Here is a 24,447-nt window from a genome sequence, read left to right as displayed (position 1 = left end):
TCGAATGTCGAGCTGCACAACATTTCTGAAAAGTTGAATGTTCGAATGTCGACCTGCACAACATTCAAAAGTCCGTTTCGTTTGTCAGTTATACATAAGTTCTGAATGTTCAATGTCGAATGTCAGAGCTGCACAACATTCAAAAGTCCGTTCGTTTGTCAGTTATACATAAGTTCTGAATGTTGAATGTCGAATGTCGAGCTGCACAACATTCAAAAGTCCGTTCGTTTGTCAGTTATACAAAATTTCTGAAAGTTGAATGTCGAATGTCGACCTGCACAACATTCAAAAGTCTGTTAGTTAGTCATTTATATATAAGTTCTGAATATTGAATGTCGTATGTCGAGCTCTGCAACATTCACATTATGTTGTCGTTGGCAATTAAGTTCTGAATGTTGAATGTCGTATGTCGAGCTGCGCAACATTCACATTCTGTTGTCGTTGGTCAGTTATTGGTTCTGAATGTTGAATGTCGAATGTCGAGCTGCACAACATTCAAAAGTCCGTTCATTAGTTAGTTATATATAAGTTCCGAATGTTGAATGTCGAATGTCGAGCTGCACAACATTCAAAAGTCCGTTCGTTAGTCAGTTATACATAGCTCTGCATTAAGATTCTGCTGTCGTTGGCCAGTTATATAGGTATGTGTACGTTTTCCCGGCATTGCATGGACGATATATTAGAAATATATGCCGCTGACGTAGCGTAGGCCAAATCTGGCCTACGATTTCACATTTTTAAGAGGTACCGCGAGCTGACTATATATTAGGCAAAAAAGAAAAAAAGCCTAATAATATAGGCAGGTTTAGCGGACTTACATAGAACTATGCACGTCTACACACGTGTACAATGTAGAGTATACACGTGTACAATGTAGAGTATACACGTGTACAATGTAGAGTATACACGTGTATAGTCCAACGTAGAGCAGGATTTTTACCGATTTTTTAATCCAGACGCCTAAAACATCTTAAAAATGGTGTATTTTTGTAATTAACTACACATGGATATAGAAATTGACGACACATGTAGAATATAGAAATTGACGACACATGTATAATATAGAAATTGACGACACATGTAGAATATAGAAATTGACGACACATGAATATAGAAATTGACGACAAGTGTAGAATATAGAAATTGACGACACATGTATAATATAGAAATTGACGACACATGTAGAATATAGAAATTGACGACACATGAATATAGAAATTGACGACAAGTGTAGAATATAGAAATTGACGACACATGAATATAGAAATTGACGACACGTGTAGAATATAGAAATTGACGACACGTGTAGAATATAGAAATTGACGACACGTGTAGAATATAGAAATTGACGACACATGAATATAGAAATTGACGACAAGTGTAGAATATAGAAATTGACGACACATGAATATAGAAATTGACGACAAGTGTAGAATATAGAAATTGACGATACATGCAGAATATAGAAATTGACGACCGTAAAGACTTTTAAATCTTATTTCAGTTGTATTATATACATTGTACATGTACCTAATAGTTCCAGCATATCACTCTCTTTTTAGTAGTCAGTAGTCTTTTCATCAACTTTCAATGCTTCGTACAGGTTAGTAGTCCGCTAAACCTGTCTGTAATATTAGTTTGCTTTTTCGCCATAATATATAAATATTAGGCAGAAATGGTGAAAAATATAGATCGATGCATCTGAAATATGCCACTGAAGTAGCGTAGGTCAAATTTATCGTACGATGTCGTTTTAATAGGTAACTGGAGCTGACTATATATTAGCAGAGATTTTAATAGTAATCAAATTTTCTCTGTTTCTGATATTAGGAAAAGCAAAAGTTTTCTTTGTTTTTTTTTTTGTTGAAGGTAAATTTTGTATTCGATTCTTTTTTTACGTTCGGTGTAAATGGAGGTTTTCGGTTTTTTTAATAATGCATAATTTACATAATTAGTTCCAATTATTACATTTTCTTTCTGTCGAGAAAATGATAACGGTAAAATACTTGTTACACAAAAAATGCTACAAGTCTGTGATACATGCTGAAGAATAAATGGTTTGATAGGAAAGTGAGTTTTAATACGTTATTGTGCACACCTCGGGATTATGTTGACACACGATAGTATAGGTGTGGCCTGATTCATCTTCACCACGATCACGACCGAACAATGAACAGCAGACTATCAGTTTATTTTTACCTTGCTATACCGTCATCGGAAATGACCTATCAGTGTTATATCGATCTAAAAATAGCGTGCACGATCTGGTTCACTGAGCAAAGAAAACACAGGTAGACGGGTAGCAGGAAGCAGAAGTTACATATCGACCATGGAGGGTAGACCCGCCCTAGGAAAAGTGGAGGATTTGGCTACTTTGGCCAAACTTGACGACAAAGTTCTTCTTGAGGAATTACGAGCGAGGTACAGAAATAACAACATATACGTAAGTATTTGGACAGGTGTTGCACATATATATAAGGCCAATACACATTGGCAGGTATCGTGATGTATAGTACGTACCAGTACTGTATATTTGTAGGTATTTTGTTTTGCACAAATTTTGAATGAATGTCATTGTGTTATAATGCTGCTGTATATACCTATCAAAATCGATTAATACATATATAACATTTCTGGTACCGTCAATATTAGATGAAGTTGACCATACAGCTGTCAACAAGCCGATTCTATACATTGTACTTAAGGCTAACGCTACTGTCAATGGTCAAAACGCACCAAACCACTTCCTAGTCTATTCTCGCTAAAGTTTGCTAGCTAATGCCTGTATTATTGTGTTGGCATTTATTATAAGATCATGGACGTTATCTGCTTTTTAAAATTCAACAAAAGCTTAAAACAAGCAAAGAAGAGGTTACATTGTAATACAAAATCTTCAATATTATACACATTTTATACATACAAATGCATACCCTAACATCTCGATAATAAGTCTAAATCGAAAATAAGCCAGTCTTGAATTGAATTTCTTACAGTGAAATATATCCTTAAAATATGCCAGTTTTGAAAATAGGCCCCTTTTGATTTATGAAAGCTTGGATTTCTTCCTAGGAAATAACCTATAATATAAGACAACTTTTTCTGATGGTGGTCAATATGAAATATAGATATAGAAATTAAATATTTGCATATACATAAATGCATATTTGTATTATTTATATAGGGGCATTTGGTGGCCATGTAGTCTAATGTCCCGACATTTACCACAAGCCCTCCACCTTGGGATGCGGGTTCGAATCCATTGGCAGTTGCTACTGACCGCTGGCCGGTGGGTTTTTTCGACTCCGGCTTTCCTCCACCAACAAACCTGGCAACCTTACATGACCCTGGCTGTTAATAACGTAAAAATAAACAAACCAAACAAAGTATTATTATCACATTTTCATGTATCTAATGTACTTTTTTTTTGCATGTTAGAAAAATAAGTAACTATCATACGTTAATAAATAACTTTAAAATAAGGCAGGCTTAAAAAAGTCTTTTCCTGAAAATAAACCTGGGATTTTCTACAAAAAAAAAGAAAAAAGGCCGTGGCTTATTATCAAGATTTTACGGTGTAAGACCAAATTATCATCTAAGGAACCAAAATCACATGAACAAAAAAATTATAAAGATATGTACATGTTTCTTGTCTCACAAAACACTGTACCATCAAAGATCTAGTGTAAAATTACTCTCACCAAGATAATTTTCTTACCTTTATGCATCAGTATTGATTTTCTGTCACCATGACAGTCTATCTGACCCAGATGATGAGAAATGATTTTTTATATAAAAATCGTCTCTGGTGAAGTTAATAGGTCGAGAGTTATAAAATCCTTCAGTATGTACAGGTGTATTAACGATACATGAATTTTCAGTATCCGTGTTGTTTCTCCAGGTGAAACATAATAATTCAATCATATTTATCTCTCTGTATCAGAATATTAGCTTACATGGTTTCTAAGATTTTATGTTTATTTTTGTCTACAATCCAAACATGGATATCCCAACTGAAGCAGACTCCATAAGTCTCCAGTCCTGCTGTAGAGGCGCACCATAACCCGTCATTCCTAAATTATCATGGTCATTATGATAACCCAACCCACCATGATACCCAAACATGATAACCCAACCCACCATGATAACCCAACCCACCATGATAACCCAACCCACCATGATACCCAAACATGATAACCCAACCCACCATGACAACCCACCATGATAACCCAACCAACCATGATAACCAAACCCACCATAAAACCACACCATGATAATCCAACCCACCATGATAACCCAACCAACCATGATAACCCAACCCACCATGATACCACACCATGATAACCAAACACACCATGAAACCACACCATGATACCCAAACATGATAACTCAACACACCATGATAACCCAACCCACCATGATACCACACCATGATAACCCAACCCACCATGATACCACACCTTGATAACCCAATACACCATAATACCACACCATGATAACCCAACCCACCATGATACCACACCATGATAACCCAACCAACCATGATACCACACAATGTTAACCCGACACACCATGATACAACACCATGATAACCCAACCCACCATGATAACCCAACACACCATGATACCACACCATGATAACCCAACCTACCATGATAACCCAGCCCACCACGATAACTCAACCCACCATGATAACCCAACACACAATGATACCACACCATGATACCAAACCATGATACCAAACCATGATACGACACCATGATAACCCAACCCACCATGATACCACACCATGATAACCCAACCCACCATGATAACCCAACACCATGATAACCCAACCCACCATGATACCACACCATGATAACCCAACCCACCATGATACCACACCATGATAACCCAACCCACCATGATACCACACCATGATAACCCAACCCACCATGATACCACACCATGATAACCCAACCCACCATGATACCACACCATGATAACCCAACCCACCATGATACCACACCATGATAACCCAACCCACCATGATACCACACCATGATAACCCAACCCACCATGATACCACACCATGATAGCCCTACCCACCATGATACCACACCATGATAACCCCACTCACCATGATACCACACCATGATAACCCAACCCACCATGATACCACACCATGATAGCCCTACCCACCATGATACCACACCATGATAACCCAACCCACCATGATACCACACCATGATAACCCAACCCACCATGATACCACACCATGATAACCCCACCCACCATGATACCACACCATGATAACCCAACCCACCATGATACCACACCATTATAACCCCACCCACCCACCATGATACCACACTATGATAGCCCAACCCACCATGATACCACACCATGATAACCCCACCCACCATGAAACCACACTATGATAACCCAAATCACCATGATACCACACCATGATAACCCCACTCACCATGATACAACACAATGATAGCCCTACCCACCATGATACCACACCATGATAACCCAACCCACCATGATACCACACCATGATAACCCAATCCACCATGATACCACACCATGATAACCCAACCCACTATGATACCACACCATGTTAACCCAACCCACCATAATACCACACCATAATAACCCAACCTACCACGATACCACACCATGATAACCCAACCCACCATGATACCACACCATGATAGCCCTACCCACCATGATAACACACCATGATAACCCAACACCACCATGATACCACACCATGATAACCCAACCCACCATGATACCATACCATGATAGCCCTACCCACCATGATACGACACCATGATAACTCAACCCACCATGATACCACACCATGATAACCCAACCCACCATGATACCACACCATGATAACCCCACCCACCCACCATGATACCACACCATGATAGCCCTACCCACCATGATACCACACCATGATAACCCAATCCACCATGATACCACACCATTATAACCCACCCACCCCACCATGATACCACACTATGATAGCCCAACCCACCATGATACCACACCATGATAACCCACACACCATGATACCACACCATGTTAACCCAACCCACCATGATACCACACCATGATAACCCAACCCACCATGATACCACACCATGATAACCCAACCCACCATGATACCACACCATGATAACCCAACACACCATGATACAACACCATGATAACCCAACCCACCATGATAACCCAACACACCATGATACCACACCATGATAACCCAACCCACCATGATACCACATCATGATAACCCAACCCACCATGATAACCAACCAACACACCATGATACTACACCATGATAACCCAACCTACCATGATAAACCCAACCCACCACGATAACTCAACCCACCATGATAACCCAACCCACCATGATACCACATCATGATAACCCAATCCACCATGATACCACACCATTATAATCCCAATCCACCATGATACCACACCATTATATATCCCACCCACCATGATACCACACCATGATAACCCAACCCACCATGATACCACATCATGTTAACCCAACCCACCATGATAACCCAACCACACCATGATACCACACCATGATAACCCAACCCACCATGATACCACACCATGATAACCCAACCCACCATGATACCACACCATGATAACCCAACCCCACCATGATACCACATCATGATAACCCAACCCACCACGATAACCCAACACACCATGATACCACAACATGATAACCCAACCCACCATGATACCACATCATGATAACCCAACCCACCATGATACCACACCATGATAACCCAACCCACCATGATACCACATCATGATAACCCAATCCACCATGATACCACACCATTATAATCCCACCCACCATGATACCACACCATGATAACCCAACCCACCATGATACCACATCATGTTAACCCATCCCACCATGATAACCCAACCCACCATGATACCACACCATGATACCACACCATGATAACCCAACCCACCATGATACCACACCATGATAACCCAACCCACCATGATACCACACCATGATACCCAACACACCATGATAACCCAACCCACCATGATAACCCAACCCACCATGATACCACACCATGATAACCCAACCCACCATGATACCACACCATGATAAACCCAACCCACCATGATACCACACCATGATACCACACCATGATAACCCAAACCACCATGATACCACACCATGTTAACCCAACCCACCATGATACCACACCATGATGCCACACCATGATAACCCAACCCACCATGATACCACACCATGTTAACCCAATCCACCATGATACCACACCATGATACCACACCCATGATAACCCAACCCACCATGATACCACATCATGATAACCCAATCCACCATGATACCACACCATTATAATCCCACCCACCATGATACCACACAATGATACCACACCATGATACCACACCATGATAACCCAACCCACCATGATAACCCAACCCACCATGATACCACACCATGGTAACCCAACCCACCATGATACCACACCATGATACCACACCATGATAGCCCAACACACCATGATACCACACCATGATACCACACCATTATAACCCAACCTACCATGATAACCCCACCCTACCATGATACCCCACCCTACCATGATTTCCCACTCTTATGTAAATCTTCATTGTTTTACAGACGTATGTTGGTGATATACTGATTGCAGTGAATCCTTTCCGAGAGATTCCAGGATTGTATGAAAATGATGTAAGTTCTTATTTTTACCTCAAAAACACACCATATCTTTTTTATGATTAAGTTTAGCAAAGTTAATGAAATACGTGTATATTGAAAATACTGGTTTGTCAAGTCTGAAAAGAATAATATTTATTATAGTGTAATGGGATAGGACTGGGCGGATCATTGGTGACCAGGTAGCTCAGTCGGTAGAGCACTTGGCTAGTGTACATAATCGAAGGGTTCCGGATTCAAATCCCAGTCTGGCCGCTACATTTTTTTCTTTGATGTTAAATGTCCATGGTATATCAAAAATGATAAAACCAGATGTTGATCACAAATAAAATTTGAATGGAATTTTAGAAATGATAATTTTGAAAATATCCATGATCTATCCCTATTTGATGCCATGGGTGTTTCAGTCACAAATGATTTAGGTTGATACAATATTATTCAACATCATTTCAAAATATGGTTATATTTTCTGATAGGAAAGTCAGCGATATCAGTTGGAGCAGAAGAGCACACATCCCCCACACATATTTGCTGTGGCCGACTCGACCTATCAGAATATCATTGGCTATGGGGGGCGAGTTCCTCACAACCAGTGTGTGCTAATCAGCGGAGAGAGTGGGGCCGGAAAGACAGAAAGCACTAAACTCATCATCAAACAGCTGGTCGAACTTTGTAGGGGAAACACACAGCTGGAACAACAAATTTTACAGGTGAGTGGTGATCAGAGGACAAAGAAGGTATCATGGTGTCTTCAGAAGAAACAGCTGGGGGATGATATTTTGGATGCAACAGGTGGGTTGTGTCTTAGGAGGGAACAGGGGTGGGAGATGTCTAAGGAGGGATCAGGGGTGGGAGATGTCTTAGGAGGAAACAGGGGTGGGAGATGTCTTTGGAGGAAACGGATATGGGTGATGTCTTAGGAGGAAACAGGGGTGGGAGATGTCTTAGAAGGAAAAAGGGGTGGGAGATGTCTTAGGAGGGAACAGGGGTGGGAGATGTCTTAGGAGGAAACAGGGGTGGGAGATGTCTAAGGAGGAAACGGAGGTGGTGATGTCTTAGGAGGAAACAGGGATGGGAGATGTCTTAGGAGGAAACGGAGATGGGTGATGTCTTAGAAAAAACAGGGGTGGGAGATGTCTTAGGAGGAAACAGTAGTGGGTGATGTCTAAGGAGAACAGGGGTAGGAGATGTCTTGGGAGGAAACAGGAGTGGGTGATGTCTTAGGAGAAACAAGGGTAGGAGATGCTTAGGAGGAAACAGTATTGCGTGATGTCTTAGGAGAAACAGGGGTTGGAGATGTCTTAGGAGCAAATGGAAGAGGGTGATGCCTTAGGAGGAAACAGAGTAGGGAGATGTCTTAGGAGGAACACTAAGAGAGATGTCTTAGGAGGAAACAGGAGTGAGAGATGTCTTAGGATGAAATAGGCACATGGTTGATGTCTTAGGAGGAAACAGAGGTGGGAGATGACACTAGGATGAAAAAGGCACATGGATAACATCATAGGATGAAATTTGCACATGGATGATGTCTTAGGAGAAACAGGGGTTTGAGATGTCTTAGGAGAAACAGGGGTTTGAGATGTCTTAGGAGGAAACAGGGTTGGGAGATGTCTTAGGAGGAAACATGTGTTTGAGATGTCTTAGGAGGAAACAGGGGTGGGAGATGTCTTAGGAGGAAACAGGGGTGGGAGATGTCTTAGGAGGAAACAGGGGTGGGAGATGTCTTAGGAGGAAACAGGGGTGGGAGATGTCTTAGGAGGAAACAGGGGTGGGAGATGTCTTAGGAGGAAACAGGGGTGGGAGATGTCTTAGGAGGAAACAGGGGTGGGAGATGTCTTAGGAGGAAACAGGGATGGGAGATGTCTTAGGAGGAAACAGGGGAGGGAGATGTCTTAGGAGGAAACGGAGTAGGGAAATGCCTTAGATGGAAACAGAGTAGGGAGATGTCTTAAGATTAAGTAGAGTTGGGACCTATATTCATCATGCTTCGTCTTTTGTACTCTGTCCACCATCTGCGGTGCTTTTCACATTTTGAACTTTTTGAGACTCAAGTTCTTCCTATGCGATATAGCTGAAACCTGCATGAAATGATCCTGACATGGTCTTGACCAAGTGTTGTTATTTTTCGGGTCAATTTGAAATCCAAGATGGTTGCCACAGCTACCATCTTGAAAACACATTTTGAACTTCTTCCAAAGTTCTACTGGTGCTATTTAGCTGAAACTTGCATGAAATGATCCTGACATAGTTCCAACCAAGTGTTGTGTATTTTTCGGGTCAATCAAAAATCCAAAATGCCCAACATGGTCGGGACAAAGTGTTTTTATTTCTCAGGTTGATCCGAAATCCAAGATGCCCGCCACTGCCACCAAATTCTTCAAAACACATTTTGAACTTCTTTTGAAGTTCAACGGGTGCGATTTGGCTGAAACCTGCCTAAATTGATCCTGATATGATCTTGACAAAGTATTATTGCTACATCTCTCAGTTGATCCCAAATCAAAGATGGCAACTGTGGCACCATAATATCTAATTAATTTCCTTATTGCCAAGGAAGTCGGATGACCGTTAAGGCCCTAGGGCCTCTTGTTTAAATATTATAATACCGTATTCACTGTCATTAGCGCTCAGGGCGCTTAAATAGTAGTAACAAAAGGGGCTCTTATTAATGAACCAGAATGGAAGTTGTGGACGTAAAAATCAGGCATGTTTTAAATACTCATGACATATTAATCTGTTACAGTAATCTTGTATATATACCTTTTATCCTTTGAGATACATGTCTTGATTGACATGTAAAAGACACGCAAGTTCATGTAATATGGGATACAATGCTGATGTTAGAGGTATCACTTGTTGTAAAACATTGTTAAATCCATGGGATGGGAGCGTTTATACAACTTCAACTCTTCTCCAGAAAAGAAAAGGGGTGCTAATTACGACGAATTCGGTAATATATGTAATAAAACAGTTGTACTATGTCCTTGGTCATTATTTTATTAATTTGTTGTTCTTATAAAGCCAGGATAGTATAATTCACACCATATGGATATCAATCCAAATAGATCTATTGGCAAATATCAATAATTTGACAGGTATTTTCATTTTGACAAATATTTATTCAACTACAACAAAGGAATATAGGTTTCCTCCCACACTAAGACCCCTCACGCGCTTACATCCGGGCCATCGAGAGTGATTTGCATAAGTTGTATAACTTGTTTCGTAATCGATGTAAAATAAATAAAGTTTATATATATAAACGAATATATCACTTCGTCATTGAAACGTTCTTTTTTGGGGATGTAGATGTGGCGCGCTGGTAAAACCAACTATCACTTCGTTGAAATGTCTTTTTTCGAGGACATGGATGTGGCGCGGTAGTAAAAGGCGCAGGTATATTTGGCTAGGAGATTTGGTGCTGTAGATTGAGTTCCTCACCCAGATAGGGCACTAGTCAATAAACTGCATCCTTTGTTATATTGTGTTTCTTTGATATGAGTATTAATTGATGTGTATATATGTTTTATAGGTAAATCCTCTGCTGGAAGCCTTTGGAAATGCGCAAACTTTGATGAATGACAATTCAAGTCGTTTTGGAAAATACATTCAGCTGGTATTCAAAGATGGCCATGGTAAATTGAAGGAGAACTGTTGTTGAGGGACCAGTAATAATTATATCCTTGGTCATTAAGATGTGAAAGTAGTACTAAAATATAGTTTGAATGTCTATACTGCTGAAATTACAAATAAGCTAGAATAACTGATCCTATATATAGGAAATAAAAATCTTAAAGATGCTCCACCGCTGACAGAGCATAAATGACGCTCATCATTTGTCACAATAATTGGTGTTTAATCCGCGATATTAATTAACACAAAAATACAAATAAAATAATTTATTTTGCTTTTGGTACGTGCACAATCAGTACTTCATTCCATATAGTACATAGTGCCATGGAACTTTTTCGGGATGCCATTCTAAATTATTTTTAATATTTTTATCTAGAAGTAAAATTATAAGCTCAAAATTTTCAAAGGTGGTAATGGTGTAAAGTAACTTTTGTACCTGAAGAAAAACACTAATTTGTCTGCTCCTGTGTTTGATATAGAAAAAATACTATTTGCCTGCTGTGAAGCATCTTTAAAATTGCAGAAAAATACATTTAGATAAATATTTTATCTATTAGAAAAAAATTAAATATCTGACTGACTTCACATACCCTGTTATATTAAGTATTTAAGCCGATATATAGTTTTTGGTGATTAATATTGGGTGATTATTTAAATGAAGAAATAAATAGATGTTTTGATCAAATATTTAATTTCTTCCATCAAATTTCAGTGATGGGAGCCAAGATATCGGAGTACCTGTTGGAGAAATCTCGGGTGGTCAGTCAAGGAAAACATGAAGAAAACTTTCACATATTTTACTACATGTTTGCTGGCCTGTCAAATGAGTTTAAAGCAGCACACTATCTTCAGTCAGCAGATAAATTCAGGTAAATATACACTTTGATGAAGTCATTCTCAACAGTCACAAAACCTAGCTTGGTAACCATTTACTATCATTTCCTTGGGGTAAAGAAAGTCCATGTGATTTTATCACCATTTGACCATTTAAAGCTCAATATTTACATTTACTTGTTTCTTCCACTATATAAACTAATCCAAGACAAATTGAAGTCTATGGGGGTATAATTGACACCCAAAACCTGACCATTATGACATCACTAATGTTTACATGGTGACATCATCTGTTCACAGTCAGAATGGCTCTGCCTTAAGGATTAAATCGTTGTTGATCAACGGTTTTCACGGTCTAACGTAAATAATATTAATGCAGAGACCCCAATATCATTTAATAATGTAAATATAAGTATTAAAACTATATTCCTATGATATCTATGGTCTATATCTGATGCCAGAGCTTTGCAGACAATCATCACAATGCCTGCTAGCACATTATGAGATGATTGTTTAAAGTTTAATGACCATTTTTTTGTGTCCCGAATGTGGTATTAAAGGTAAGGCAGATTGGACATTTAGTTGGATGTCAAGTTTGAGTGTAGATAAAAGATAAGGCAGATTGGATGTTTAGTTTGATGTCGAGTTTGAGTGTAGATTAAAGGTAAGGCAGATTGGATGTTTAGTTTGATGTCAAGTTTGAGTGTAGATTAAAGGTAAGGCAGATTGGATGTTTAGTTGGATGTCAAAAATTGAGTGTAGATTAAAGGTAAGGCAGATTGGATGTTTAGTTGGATGTCAAGTTTGAGTGTAGATTAAAGGTAAGGCAGATTGGATGTTTAGTTGGATGTCAAGTTTGAGTGTAGATTAAAGGTAAGGCAGATTGGATGTTTAGTTGGATGTCAAGTTTGAGTGTAGATTAAAGGTAAGGCAGATTGGATGTTTAGTTGGATGTCAAGTTTGAGTGTAGATTAAAGGTAAGGCAGATTGGATGTTTAGTTGGATGTCAAGTTTGAGTGTAGATTAAAGGTAAGGCAGATTGGATGTTTAGTTGGATGTCAAGTTTGAGTGTAGATTAAAGGTAAGGCAGATTGGATGTTTAGTTGGATGTCAAATTTGAGTGTAGATTAAAGGTAAGGCAGATTGGATGTTTAGTTGGATGTCAAGTTTGAGTGTAGATTAAAGGTAAGGCAGATTGGATGTTTAGTTGGATGTCAAGTTTGAGTGTAGATTAAAGGTAAGGCAGATTGGATGTTTAGTTGGATGTCAAGTTTGAGTGTAGATTAAAGGTAAGGCAGATTGGATGTTTAGTTGGTTGTCAGTCAAGTTTGAGTGTAGATTAAAGGTAAGGCAGATTGGATGTTTAGTTGGATGTCAAGTTTGAGTGTAGATTAAAGGTAAGGCATATTGGGTGTTTAGTTGGATGTCAAGTTTGAGTGTAGATTAAAGGTAAGGCAGATTGGATGTTTAGTTGGATGTCGAGTTTGAGTGTAGATTAAAGGTAAGGCAGATTGGATGTTTAGTTGGATGTCAAGTTTGAGTGTAGATTAAAGGTAAGGCAGATTGGATGTTTAGTTGGATGTCGAGTTTGAGTGTAGATTAAAGGTAAGGCAGATTGGATGTTTAGTTGGATGTCGAGCTTGAGTGTAGATTAAAGGTAAGGCAGATTGGATGTTTAGTTGGATGTCGAGTTTGAGTGTAGATTAAAGGTAAGGCAGATTGGATGTTTAGTTGAATGTCGAGCTGTGGTGTAGATTAAAGGTCAGGCAGATTGGATGTTTAGTTGGATGTCGAGCTTGAGTGTAGATTAAAGGTAAGGCAGATTGGATGTTTAGTTGGATGTCGAGCTTGAGTGTAGATTAAAGGTAAGGCAGATTGGATGTTTAGTTGGATGTTGAGCTTGAGTGTAGATTAAAGGTAAGGCAGATTGGATGTTTAGTTGGATGTTGAGCTTGAGTGTAGATTAAAGGTAAGGCAGATTGGATGTTTAGTTGGATGTCAAGTTTGAATGTAGATTAAAGGTAAGGCAGATTGGATGTTTAGTTGGATGTTGAGCTTGAGTGTAGATTAAAGGTAAGGCAGATTGGATGTTTAGTTGGATGTCGAGCTTGAGTGTAGATTAAAGGTAAGGCAGATTGGATGTTTAATTGGATGTCAAGTTTGAGTGTAGATTAAAGATAAGGCAGATTGGATGTTTAGTTGGATGTCAAGTTTGAGTGTAGATTAAAGGTAAGGCAGATTTGATGTTTAGTTGGATGTCAAGTTTGAGTGTAGATTAAAGGTAAGGCAGATTGGATGTTTAGTTGGATGTCAAGTTTGAGTGTAGATTAAAGGTAAGGCAGATTGGATGTTTAGTTGGATGTCGAGCTTGAGTGTAGATTAAAGGTAAGGCAGATTGGATGTTTAGTTGGATGTCAAGTTTGAGTGTAGATTAAAGGTAAGGCAGATTGGATGTTTAGTTGGATGTCAAGTTTGAGTGTAGATTAAAGGTAAGGCAGATTGGATGTTTAGTTGGATGTTGAGCTTGAGTGTAGATTAAAGGTAAGGCAGATTGGATGTTTAGTTGGATGTCAAGTTTGAGTGTAGATTAAAGGTAAGGCAGATTGGATGTTTAGTTGGATGTCAAGTTTGAGTGTAGATTAAAGGTAAGGCAGATTGGATGTTTAGTTGGATGTCAAGTTTGAGTGTAGATTAAAGGTAAGGCAGATTGGATGTTTAGTATGATGTCAAGTTTGAGTGTAGATTAAAGGTAAGGCAGATTGGATGTTTAGTTGGATGTCAAGTTTGAGTGTAGATTAAAGGTAAGGCAGATTGGATGTTTAGTTGGATGTTGAGCTTGAGTGTAGATTAAAGGTAAGGCAGATTGGATGTTTAGTTGGATGTCAAGTTTGAGTGTAGATTAAAGGTAAGGCAGATTGGATGTTTAGTTGGATGTCAAGTTTGGGTGTAGATTAAAGGTAAGGCAGATTGGATGTTTAGTTGGATGTCAAGTTTGAGTGTAGATTAAAGGTAAGGCAGATTGGATGTTTAGTTGGATGTCGAGCTTGAGTGTAGATTAAAGGTAAGGCAGATTGGATGTTTAGTTGGATGTCAAGTTTGAGTGTAGATTAAAGGTAAGGCAGATTGGATGTTTAGATGGATGTCAAGTTTGAGTGTAGATTAAAGGTAAGGCAGATTGGATGTTTAGTTGGATGTCAAAACTGAGTGTAGATTAAAGGTAAGGCAGATTGGATGTTTAGTTGGATGTCAAGTTTGAGTGTAGATTAAAGGTAAGGCAGATTGGATGTTTAGTTGGATGTCGAGTTTGAGTGTAGATTAAAGGTAAGGCAGATTGGATGTTTAGTTGGATGTCAAGTTTGAGTGTAGATTAAAGGTAAGGCAGATTGGATGTTTAGTTGGATGTCGAGTTTGAGTGTAGATTAAATGTAAGGCAGATTGGATGTTTAGTTGGATGTCAAGTTTGGGTGTAGATTAAAGGTAAGGCAGATTGGATGTTTAGTTGGATGTCAAGTTTGGGTGTAGATTAAAGGTAAGGCAGATTGGATGTTTAGTTGGATGTCAAGTTTGAGTGTAGATTAAAGGTAAGGCAGATTGGATGTTTAGTTGGATGTCAAAACTGAGTGTAGATTAAAGGTAAGGCAGATTGGATGTTTAGTTGGATGTCAAGTTTGAGTGTAGATTAAAGGTAAGGCAGATTGGATGTTTAGTTGGATGTCGAGTTTGAGTGTAGATTAAAGGTAAGGCAGATTGGATGTTTAGTTGGATGTCGAGCTTGAGTGTAGATTAAAGGTAAGGCAGATTGGATGTTTAGTTGGATGTCGAGTTTGAGTGTAGATTAAAGGTAAGGCAGATTGGATGTTTAGTTGAATGTCGAGCTGTGGTGTAGATTAAAGGTCAGGCAGATTGGATGTTTAGTTGGATGTCGAGCTTGAGTGTAGATTAAAGGTAAGGCAGATTGGATGTTTAGTTGGATGTCAAGTTTGAGTGTAGATTAAAGGTAAGGCAGATTGGATGTTTAGTATGATGTCAAGTTTGAGTGTAGATTAAAGGTAAGGCAGATTGGATGTTTAGTTGGATGTCAAGTTTGAGTGTAGATTAAAGGTAAGGCAGATTGGATGTTTAGTTGGATGTCAAGTTTGAGTGTAGATTAAAGGTAAGGCAGATTGGATGTTTAGTTGGATGTCAAGTTTGAGTGTAGATTAAAGGTAAGGCAGATTGGATGTTTAGTTGGATGTCGAGTTTGAGTGTAGATTAAAGGTAAGGCAGATTGGATGTTTAGTTGGATGTCAAGTTTGAGTGTAGATTAAAGGTAAGGCAGATTGGATGTTTAGTTGGATGTCAAGTTTGAGTGTAGATTAAAGGTAAGGAAGATTGGATGTTTAGTTGGATGTCAAGTTTGAGTGTATATTAAAGATAAGGCAGATTGGATGTTTAGTTGGATGTCAAGTTTGGGTGTAGATTAAAGGTAAGGCAGATTGGATGTTTAGTTGGATGTCGAGCTTGAGTGTAGATTAAAGGTAAGGCAGATTGGATGTTTAGTTGGATGTCAAGTTTGAGTGTAGATTAAAGGTAAGGCAGATTGGATGTTTAGTTGGATGTCGAGCTTGAGTGTAGATTAAAGGTAAGGCAGATTGGATGTTTAGTTGGATGTAAAGTTTGAGTGTAGATTAAAGGTAAGGCAGATTGGATGTTTAGTTGGATGTCAAGTTTGAGTGTAGATTAAAGGTAAGGCAGATTGGATGTTTAGTTGGATGTCGAGCTTGAGTGTAGATTAAAGGTAAGGCAGATTGGATGTTTAGTTGGATGTCGAGCTTGAGTGTAGATTAAAGGTAAGGCAGATTGGATGTTTAGTTGGATGTCAAGTTTGAGTGTAGATTAAAGGTAAGGCAGATTGGATGTTTAGTTGGATGTCAAGTTTGAGTGTAGATTAAAGGTAAGGCAGATTGGATGTTTAGTTGGATGTCAAGTTTGAGTGTAGATTAAAGGTAAGGCAGATTGGATGTTTAGATGGATGTCAAGTTTGAGTGTAGATTAAAGGTAAGGCAGATTGGATGTTTAGTTGGATGTCAAAACTGAGTGTAGATTAAAGGTAAGGCAGATTGGATGTTTAGTTGGATGTCGAGTTTGAGTGTAGATTAAAGGTAAGGCAGATTGGATGTTTAGTTGGATGTCAAGTTTGAGTGTAGATTAAAGGTAAGGCAGATTGGATGTTTAGTTGGATGTCGAGCTTGAGTGTAGATTAAAGGTAAGGCAGATTGGATGTTTAGTTGGATGTCAAGTTTGAGTGTAGATTAAAGGTAAGGCAGATTGGATGTTTAGTTGGATGTCGAGTTTGAGTGTAGATTAAAGGTAAGGCAGATTGGATGTTTAGTTGGATGTCAAGTTTGAGTGTAGATTAAAGGTAAGGCAGATTGGATGTTTAGTTGGATGTCAAGTTTGAGTGTAGATTAAAGGTAAGGCAGATTGGATGTTTAGTTGGATGTCAAGTTTGAGTGTAGATTAAAGGTAAGGCAGATTGGATGTTTAGTTGGATGTCAAGTTTGACTGTATATTGAAGCTTTAATTGGATGTCATTCGAAAAGGTAATTACCTTTATGGATCCAAATTTTTCCATGAGTGAAGAACAAACTTTATTTATTAAAACTGAAAATGGGAGTTTTATGCATAAATGTTTTAATGTATGTTGTTTGATTATACAATTAAATGGATGAATTGTAAATGGATTTTAAATTCATTGGCATTCAGTAGTTAGAAATCTATTTTTGAACACTAATAGTCTGGCAAACTATCTGTTGTTGACTTCACCTGCATGCTTCAGTGACTTTAGCTCTGTAGACTGAGAGTTCCCCTATCTCAAGGAGATACAATGTATCCTGCCACGTAATCAGCCTTTTCCTTTGTCAGATACCTGACCAATGGAGGGGGTTCAGTGAATAGAGACCCTCGACTGATGAAGACTCGGTACGAAGAACTTGTCAACGCCATGGATATGGTGGGATTCACAGACGAGGTGAGAGGTCACAGATGTCAAAAGGTCAAAGATGTTTTTTAATGATGATAAACAGGTTACAGAAGTTAGATATACTGATGATAAAACAAAAACAGTTTTATTATACGATTTCTTCACAAAAGTTTTACATCATATTCATTCCCAATTAGTGAAACAATTTCCCCAAATATTAAAAATCAACATACGACATTTCCTTATGTAGGATTATAATACATCATCTTTATTCATTGATGAATGTTGTTAGTTTTGTTTTCATCCTTTTTCTAAATAAACATTTAAATTGTAATTTAGGTTATGATCTTTTTAGTTAAATATATAATATTTCTTGAAGGCCGATTCATTTTTTTTTCTACAAAGAAACCAACCATTCTTGTTCTAGAGTCAGTGAAAATTAGTTTGTGTGACTCTGATTTCTATTGACGCTTTTTTTTTCTTTAACAGGAGCAGATGAGTACATTTAATATGATAGCTAGTATTCTCCATCTGGGAAATGTCACATTCGGGATGGATGACGATGACGCTGCTTTTATAGAGGACGAGAATGGAGCGGTAAAAGTAGCATCGGTACGTGATCACAGTGTAACATGAATAGTCATGGGTATAGTGAGCTGAAACTTTCTGAACATTTTTTGAGTTATATTTTTGTAAGAATGATTAATTACCGGTGTATCATAGTATTTTGAATCTGTTTGTTATTCAATAAAACAACAAACACAAGGTAAGTTATTACACAACAGAGATGCATGTTATACAGTGTAATGTTTTAGCCAGTTGAAGTGTTTAAGGTCAAAACTTGATTAGTTATCATTTGTTCAAGGTCAGTTAAAGATATTTTAGTTTTTTTGTTAAATGCCAAAAATTATTCTTATTATCTGTTTGAAAGACGTCATCAACATCTGGTTTTAACATAATCGTCTGCTCCATATTTACTTGATTTGAAACATTCACAGTAAGAGTAAATTATCAGCCCTACAGTTTTAAAGTGAAACTACAATTAAATACAGAAGTTAATTTTTAATAGGTTAAATGTCGCAATACTCCACTGATCTTATGAGGTTCAAATAAAATTTGTATCAATTAAACACTAGTTGTTTAAGGTCAAAACACATTTACTGTGTCAAGGTCAAAGAAAATTGGTACATGTATATATACCATCCAAGGTCAAAATATGATTGTTGTTATATGTTCAAGGTCGGGTCACAATTTAATCGTTTCTGTTTCAAGCCCAAACACATTTGAGTTATCATCTGTTCAGGTTTATTACATTGAACTATTCCGTCTTTGCATATTACAGAGTTAGCTCCCTTGCGGGTAGGTATCAATTGTTACATCAGTATTTTGTGAGCACAATTCACGTTGTTTTCTCTGAAAAGTATTGTGTTAGGCCTGCAAACACATGACGCCACAATCAATACCTATCAGCAAGGGCAGATAACTCTGTAATATGCAAAGACGGAATACAAGCTTGAAGAATCTTTTGTTTAAGTTCAAATAATCAATTTTTATTTGTTTTTATAGTAAATCCGACTTTCTGATTGGCGATACTTTTTCTTCATATTTTTTGTGAGAATCCGCTTCGTGGATTCCCACAGTTTGCAACCAAAATTTCTTTCATAACCCGATGAAGTTAAAAAATAGTGACATTAATGCTTAATTGAAATTAAAACATGTTTTTTCTATATAGCAACTCCTGGGCATCAATACACAGGAAGTGGTAGGCACACTTACCGCCATGGTCACTTTCACCCGAGGAGAGCAGGTCAAGCGGAACTACACAGCTGAGAGAGCTAGAGGTATACCCATGGTCATTTTGTCTAGAGTTCAATGTTTATAATGTTTCAAAGTCATACTTATTCATAAACTTAAGTCTTTATGTATAGTCATGCATTTTGACATGTATGTTTGAAGTCTTAATTTACCATGGTAGAATGTGAAATAGAAATAGTATCTTAATTTTGATAAAATGAATGTTCATGAATAATCAATATTTGTTGATTTATAATGCTGATAGAAAATTCATGCCCAATTATTGGGCATTTAAAAGAAATCTTTTTTGAACTTCAGATAAAAAACAATCAGATTTCCAGGTTTAACAAAACTATCCATTTTCAGACGCTTGTGACGCCATGTCGAAGGCTATATATGGACGTCTCTTTGGTTGGATTGTCAATAAAGTGAACCAGTTACTGGCCCCGCCCCTGATGCATGCAGAACAGAGGGAGATAGGTATGGTCAAATATTTTTTTGGGTCAAAACATGTAAAACCTACTATAATGGATACCTCTGTCTGAAGAACACCTCTCAATAAACAACATTCTTGCTTTGTCAATATGGTGTCCTTTATAGACAGGTTTGACTGAATCAATTGAATTGTATCAATATTGACCTGATGTTAAAAAAATTTAGTGCAAACATGTTTCAGATATATTTTATTTGGTATGAAACTCTTTTATCCTGATATTGCATACTAGCTAGGTAATATTTTGATAGTTTTGAGAAAAGCTCTATAGCATAATTAATGCTTGATATGACATACAAGCAAATTAACAGTCATTCAAATTGTAATTTATTTCTTTTAATTTCTTTTTTTGTGAAGGTATATTGGACATATTTGGTTTTGAACACTTTGAAAAGAACAGTTTTGAACAGGCGTGCATTAACCTGGCCAATGAACAACTCCAGTTTTTCTTCAATCAGGTAATATAATACTGAGTCAATCTCTCTTCTCATTAATTACATGCCAATCTTTTCCTAACTAACTATCCAATTAAGTATCTGCTTTTGTTCTAAATTTGTACCAGCCTTAAACACATCTAATCCAAAAAAAGTTTTTACACTTTAAATGTTTTAGATACTCACTGCCTGAATTAGCTATAATTATAAAAATGATTTCAAAGTATTAAACCCATTAATACCATCTCACCTAAAAATCCTCCTGTTTTCAACGATTCAATAAAAGAATATGATGAATCACTGTAAGTTCACCTTTGTGGTATTTAATTAACTGTACATGTATCTCGTTTGATTTTATCAGTTTTGCTGTTAAAGAATGTAATGGTCTGTTGATTTGATAAACTACAATTTTCAGTAAGAATAGGACCAAAATGCACTATCAAATTCACTCAACAATTTGACTTTGACAGGATAATTTAAATACTTTGAAAAAATATCGTGTTTGCAAATTAAATGAGCTGAAACATCTATCATTACCACTGAAATATTTACACAAAATAATGTGTTTGCAAAATAAATGAACTGAAACATCTATCATTACCGCTGAAACATTTACACAGTATAAAAGTTTGAAAAATAATCTTTGTATAGTGATTTTTAATACATGTTGTAGATAGTTGGTAGATGTGTTTATAATCAATGTTTATATCATACTGACAGCACGTCTTCAAGCTAGAACAAGATGAGTATACCAAGGAAGGAATTGATTGGACGGAAATCAAGTTTGTAGATAACCAGCCTCTCTTGGTAAGTCTAATTATTTCTTTTTGTTTTTGTATTTTTTTTTATTTTTCAGAAGTTTTCAAAATGTAAAAGTTACATTAGATATCAGCATACAAATCATTCATAATCTTCATTCCCTCATTCATCATCATCATCATCATCATCATCATCATCATCATCATCATCATCATCATCATCATTATCATCATCATCATCATACATATATTCACTCAATATACAACGTCATTGGGGCCGCGGTGGCCGAGTGGTTAAGATGTCCCAACATATTACCACAAGCCCTCCACCTCTGGGATGCGGGTTCGAATCCCATGTGGGGCAGTTGCCAGGTACTGACCGCTGACCGGTGGTTTTTCTCCGGGTACTCCGGCTTTCCTCCACCAACAAACCTGGCATGTCCTTACATGACCCTGGCTGTTAATAGGACGTAAAACTAAACAAACAACGTCATTCATTAATCACCATATCCCACAGTAGCAAATTATATTTGATTACCATTATCACACTCAGTAAACAGCATCACTATAGTTACATCTTTGCACACTAACATCATCACTCAATTCGCATCATCATTACCATGATCATCATCATTGTCAAAATATCCTTTCTACATGTATTTTAATGATTATTAATTGATTATTATTATAAATCTAATTATTTCTTGGGCTAAAAACAATTTGTCTGTTTAGGGTTACCCGACTGACCCTAATCTTTTACCCCCGACCCTAATTTTTTTCCCCACATTTTTACAAGTCTTTTTTAAAAATTCTGGCCATTATTTTAGAGTGAAAGACACTTAAAAAAAAAATCCAGACCTACTGACCCTTTTTTTTTTTGCGTAAACAGACAATTTTTTTTGGCCTTATCACTATTTACTCCAGTTGTTTTTTGGTAAATTTCAAAGATTTAATTTAATGTTTGAAAAATTTAGTTTTTAGTGTGATGACAAAAATAAATGGTCAAAAATCAATATCATTTGATCATAAATAATTTGTGAACTTTTTTACTCTTTCATTGTGAACTATGTATGCATATTCATTGGATCATAAGTCATTATGGTTAACACCCCTGAAAATACATTTAGTCTCTTCTGATATCAAAGTATAGACTAGTCCATTTTGATATTTTAGAGGTGGAGAAGTTAAATACTGCTATGATTTTCTTGCATTAATAAATTTGTGTAGGAAAATGAACTTGTATCCCTGTTCTTCTGTGTATGAAGTTTCAGAGTATTTTAAGATTAAATGATATTACAGCTCACAAATTTTAAAAATACATTTGTGTTTATAATACCAAAATAAATCTATTGTAGGATCTGTTCCTGAACAAACCAATTGGAATATTATCCCTGCTAGATGAAGAAAGTCACTTTCCGAAGGTAAAGTTCTTGATGTCTGAGGGTCAGTGGGTGGTCAGTTTTATTCATGAATTGTTAATCTATTGTACCAGAATTGCTAATAAAAAAAAAAAAAAAAAAATTTTTAATTTACTACCTTCATAATGAACAATTTTGTTGTTCATGAATATTTAAAGAGTAAAATTAATTGGAAGATTCTTTTTAATTCTATATCCCGGATAATGTAGTTATACAAATATCAGTGGTAAAAATTTACCATTTAATTTATAAATTTATCAGACTTTATTGTGTCCCGTAAATAATGAATTGTGTTTTATTCAGGGATCAGATCAGACTTTCGTTGACAAACTGAATATCCATTTTAGTGGAAATAAATTTTATGGAAAAACACAGCAGAGCACATCAGGGAAATTTACAATCTACCATTATGCTGGAAAGGTATGTCATTATAAACTTGAACTGCATTCAGTTGGCAATTATGGGAATATGATCTGACCAACTGCAAATTTTAATAAACATGTTAGCACTTCATGTTAAATTTGCCACTGTCCAGATGGCATTTATACTCCAATTACTATCAGCTGAATGCAGTTCAATACTTACGCGATAAAAAGAAAACAAACATGGTGCATTTTAAAAGAAGAAAAGGTTGTTTCTTTATGACTCCCATCTTATCTATAATCATGGACTTTTTGCAAAAAATCTTCACTTTTGCGAGTTCCTGGACATCGTTTTTTGCCCAAATTTTGGATGCGGAAATTATACTGGTAGAGGTGATTTTTTTTAGTATTTCCAGCCCAATATATTTTACAGGTGGCCTATGATGCATCATCCTGGCTGGAAAAAAATCGGGACACTCTGCCTCCAGGTGTCATGGAGATGTTACAGGGCAGCACAGATGAACTTGTGAGGCTGATGTTCAGAGGTGAGATATCGCTACCTTATTCTACTGAGTAAATATGTGTACCTCTATGAATTCCTAGCTAGCTAGGCTTCTGGCCACTACCTAGCTTCTTATAAATAGGTATTCAAATCGTTTCTTTGTACACACAAAGTTACTTTACACATGACGTGTATAGTTTACTGATGCAGTTGATTATTTCATCCACCTTGAAATCAACAAAATTTTATTAGTATTTCAACTTGTTAATTGTGTTATTTTTCATATGTTCTTCATCCATTTAGAAACATTTAATCCTGTCTCACATTGAAATCCCAATGAATGATTATCGTTTTATTCCAATCCATTTTTATTTACCTGATATTGTATTTGATTGATGAATTTTAGGTCAGGTGACCAGAACTGGCAGTCTAGCTCTCCAAGGCAGGAAGTCCATGAGCAGACGGACTCGCAGAAGCAAGGTGGATTTTATTTTCATATTGCAGGGATTGTTCAAT

At 37.1% G+C, this 24,447-nt stretch overlaps 1 protein-coding gene across 6 annotated transcripts in view; it reads left to right on the top strand.

Annotated features, from left to right (window-relative positions):
* The first annotated feature begins 2,263 nt into the window (after nucleotides 1–2,263).
* Nucleotides 2,264–24,447, top strand: part of LOC138333691 (myosin-IIIb-like) — a 45,385-nt gene continuing 23,201 nt past the window's right edge. For 4 of the 6 annotated variants that reach the window (XR_011210022.1, XM_069282230.1, XM_069282228.1 and 1 more), the window contains exons 1-15: nucleotides 2,264–2,443; nucleotides 7,688–7,756; nucleotides 8,218–8,451; nucleotides 11,274–11,376; nucleotides 12,087–12,243; nucleotides 18,113–18,218; nucleotides 18,660–18,782; nucleotides 19,903–20,011; nucleotides 20,331–20,444; nucleotides 20,815–20,915; nucleotides 21,612–21,698; nucleotides 23,005–23,070; nucleotides 23,371–23,487; nucleotides 23,863–23,974; nucleotides 24,338–24,411. Coding sequence is in view for 4 of the 6 variants with exons in the window: in XM_069282230.1 (XP_069138331.1) it covers nucleotides 2,330–2,443; nucleotides 7,688–7,756; nucleotides 8,218–8,451; nucleotides 11,274–11,376; nucleotides 12,087–12,243; nucleotides 18,113–18,218; nucleotides 18,660–18,782; nucleotides 19,903–20,011; nucleotides 20,331–20,444; nucleotides 20,815–20,915; nucleotides 21,612–21,698; nucleotides 23,005–23,070; nucleotides 23,371–23,487; nucleotides 23,863–23,974; nucleotides 24,338–24,411 (1,686 nt within the window). In the remaining 2 variants the exon portion in view is untranslated. The remainder of the gene's footprint in view (nucleotides 2,444–7,687; nucleotides 7,757–8,217; nucleotides 8,452–11,273; nucleotides 11,377–12,086; nucleotides 12,244–18,112; nucleotides 18,219–18,659; nucleotides 18,783–19,902; nucleotides 20,012–20,330; nucleotides 20,445–20,814; nucleotides 20,916–21,611; nucleotides 21,699–23,004; nucleotides 23,071–23,370; nucleotides 23,488–23,862; nucleotides 23,975–24,337; nucleotides 24,412–24,447) is intronic. The other 2 variants (XR_011210021.1, XM_069282227.1) reach the window with 1 other exon arrangement.

The sequence above is a fragment of the Argopecten irradians genome, chromosome 10 (genome assembly GCF_041381155.1).
Source record: "Argopecten irradians isolate NY chromosome 10, Ai_NY, whole genome shotgun sequence".
NCBI classification, from domain to species: domain Eukaryota; kingdom Metazoa; phylum Mollusca; class Bivalvia; order Pectinida; family Pectinidae; genus Argopecten; species Argopecten irradians.
The sequence above is the reverse complement of the archived record's forward strand: the minus strand, read 5'-3'. Positions and strand labels throughout refer to the sequence as shown.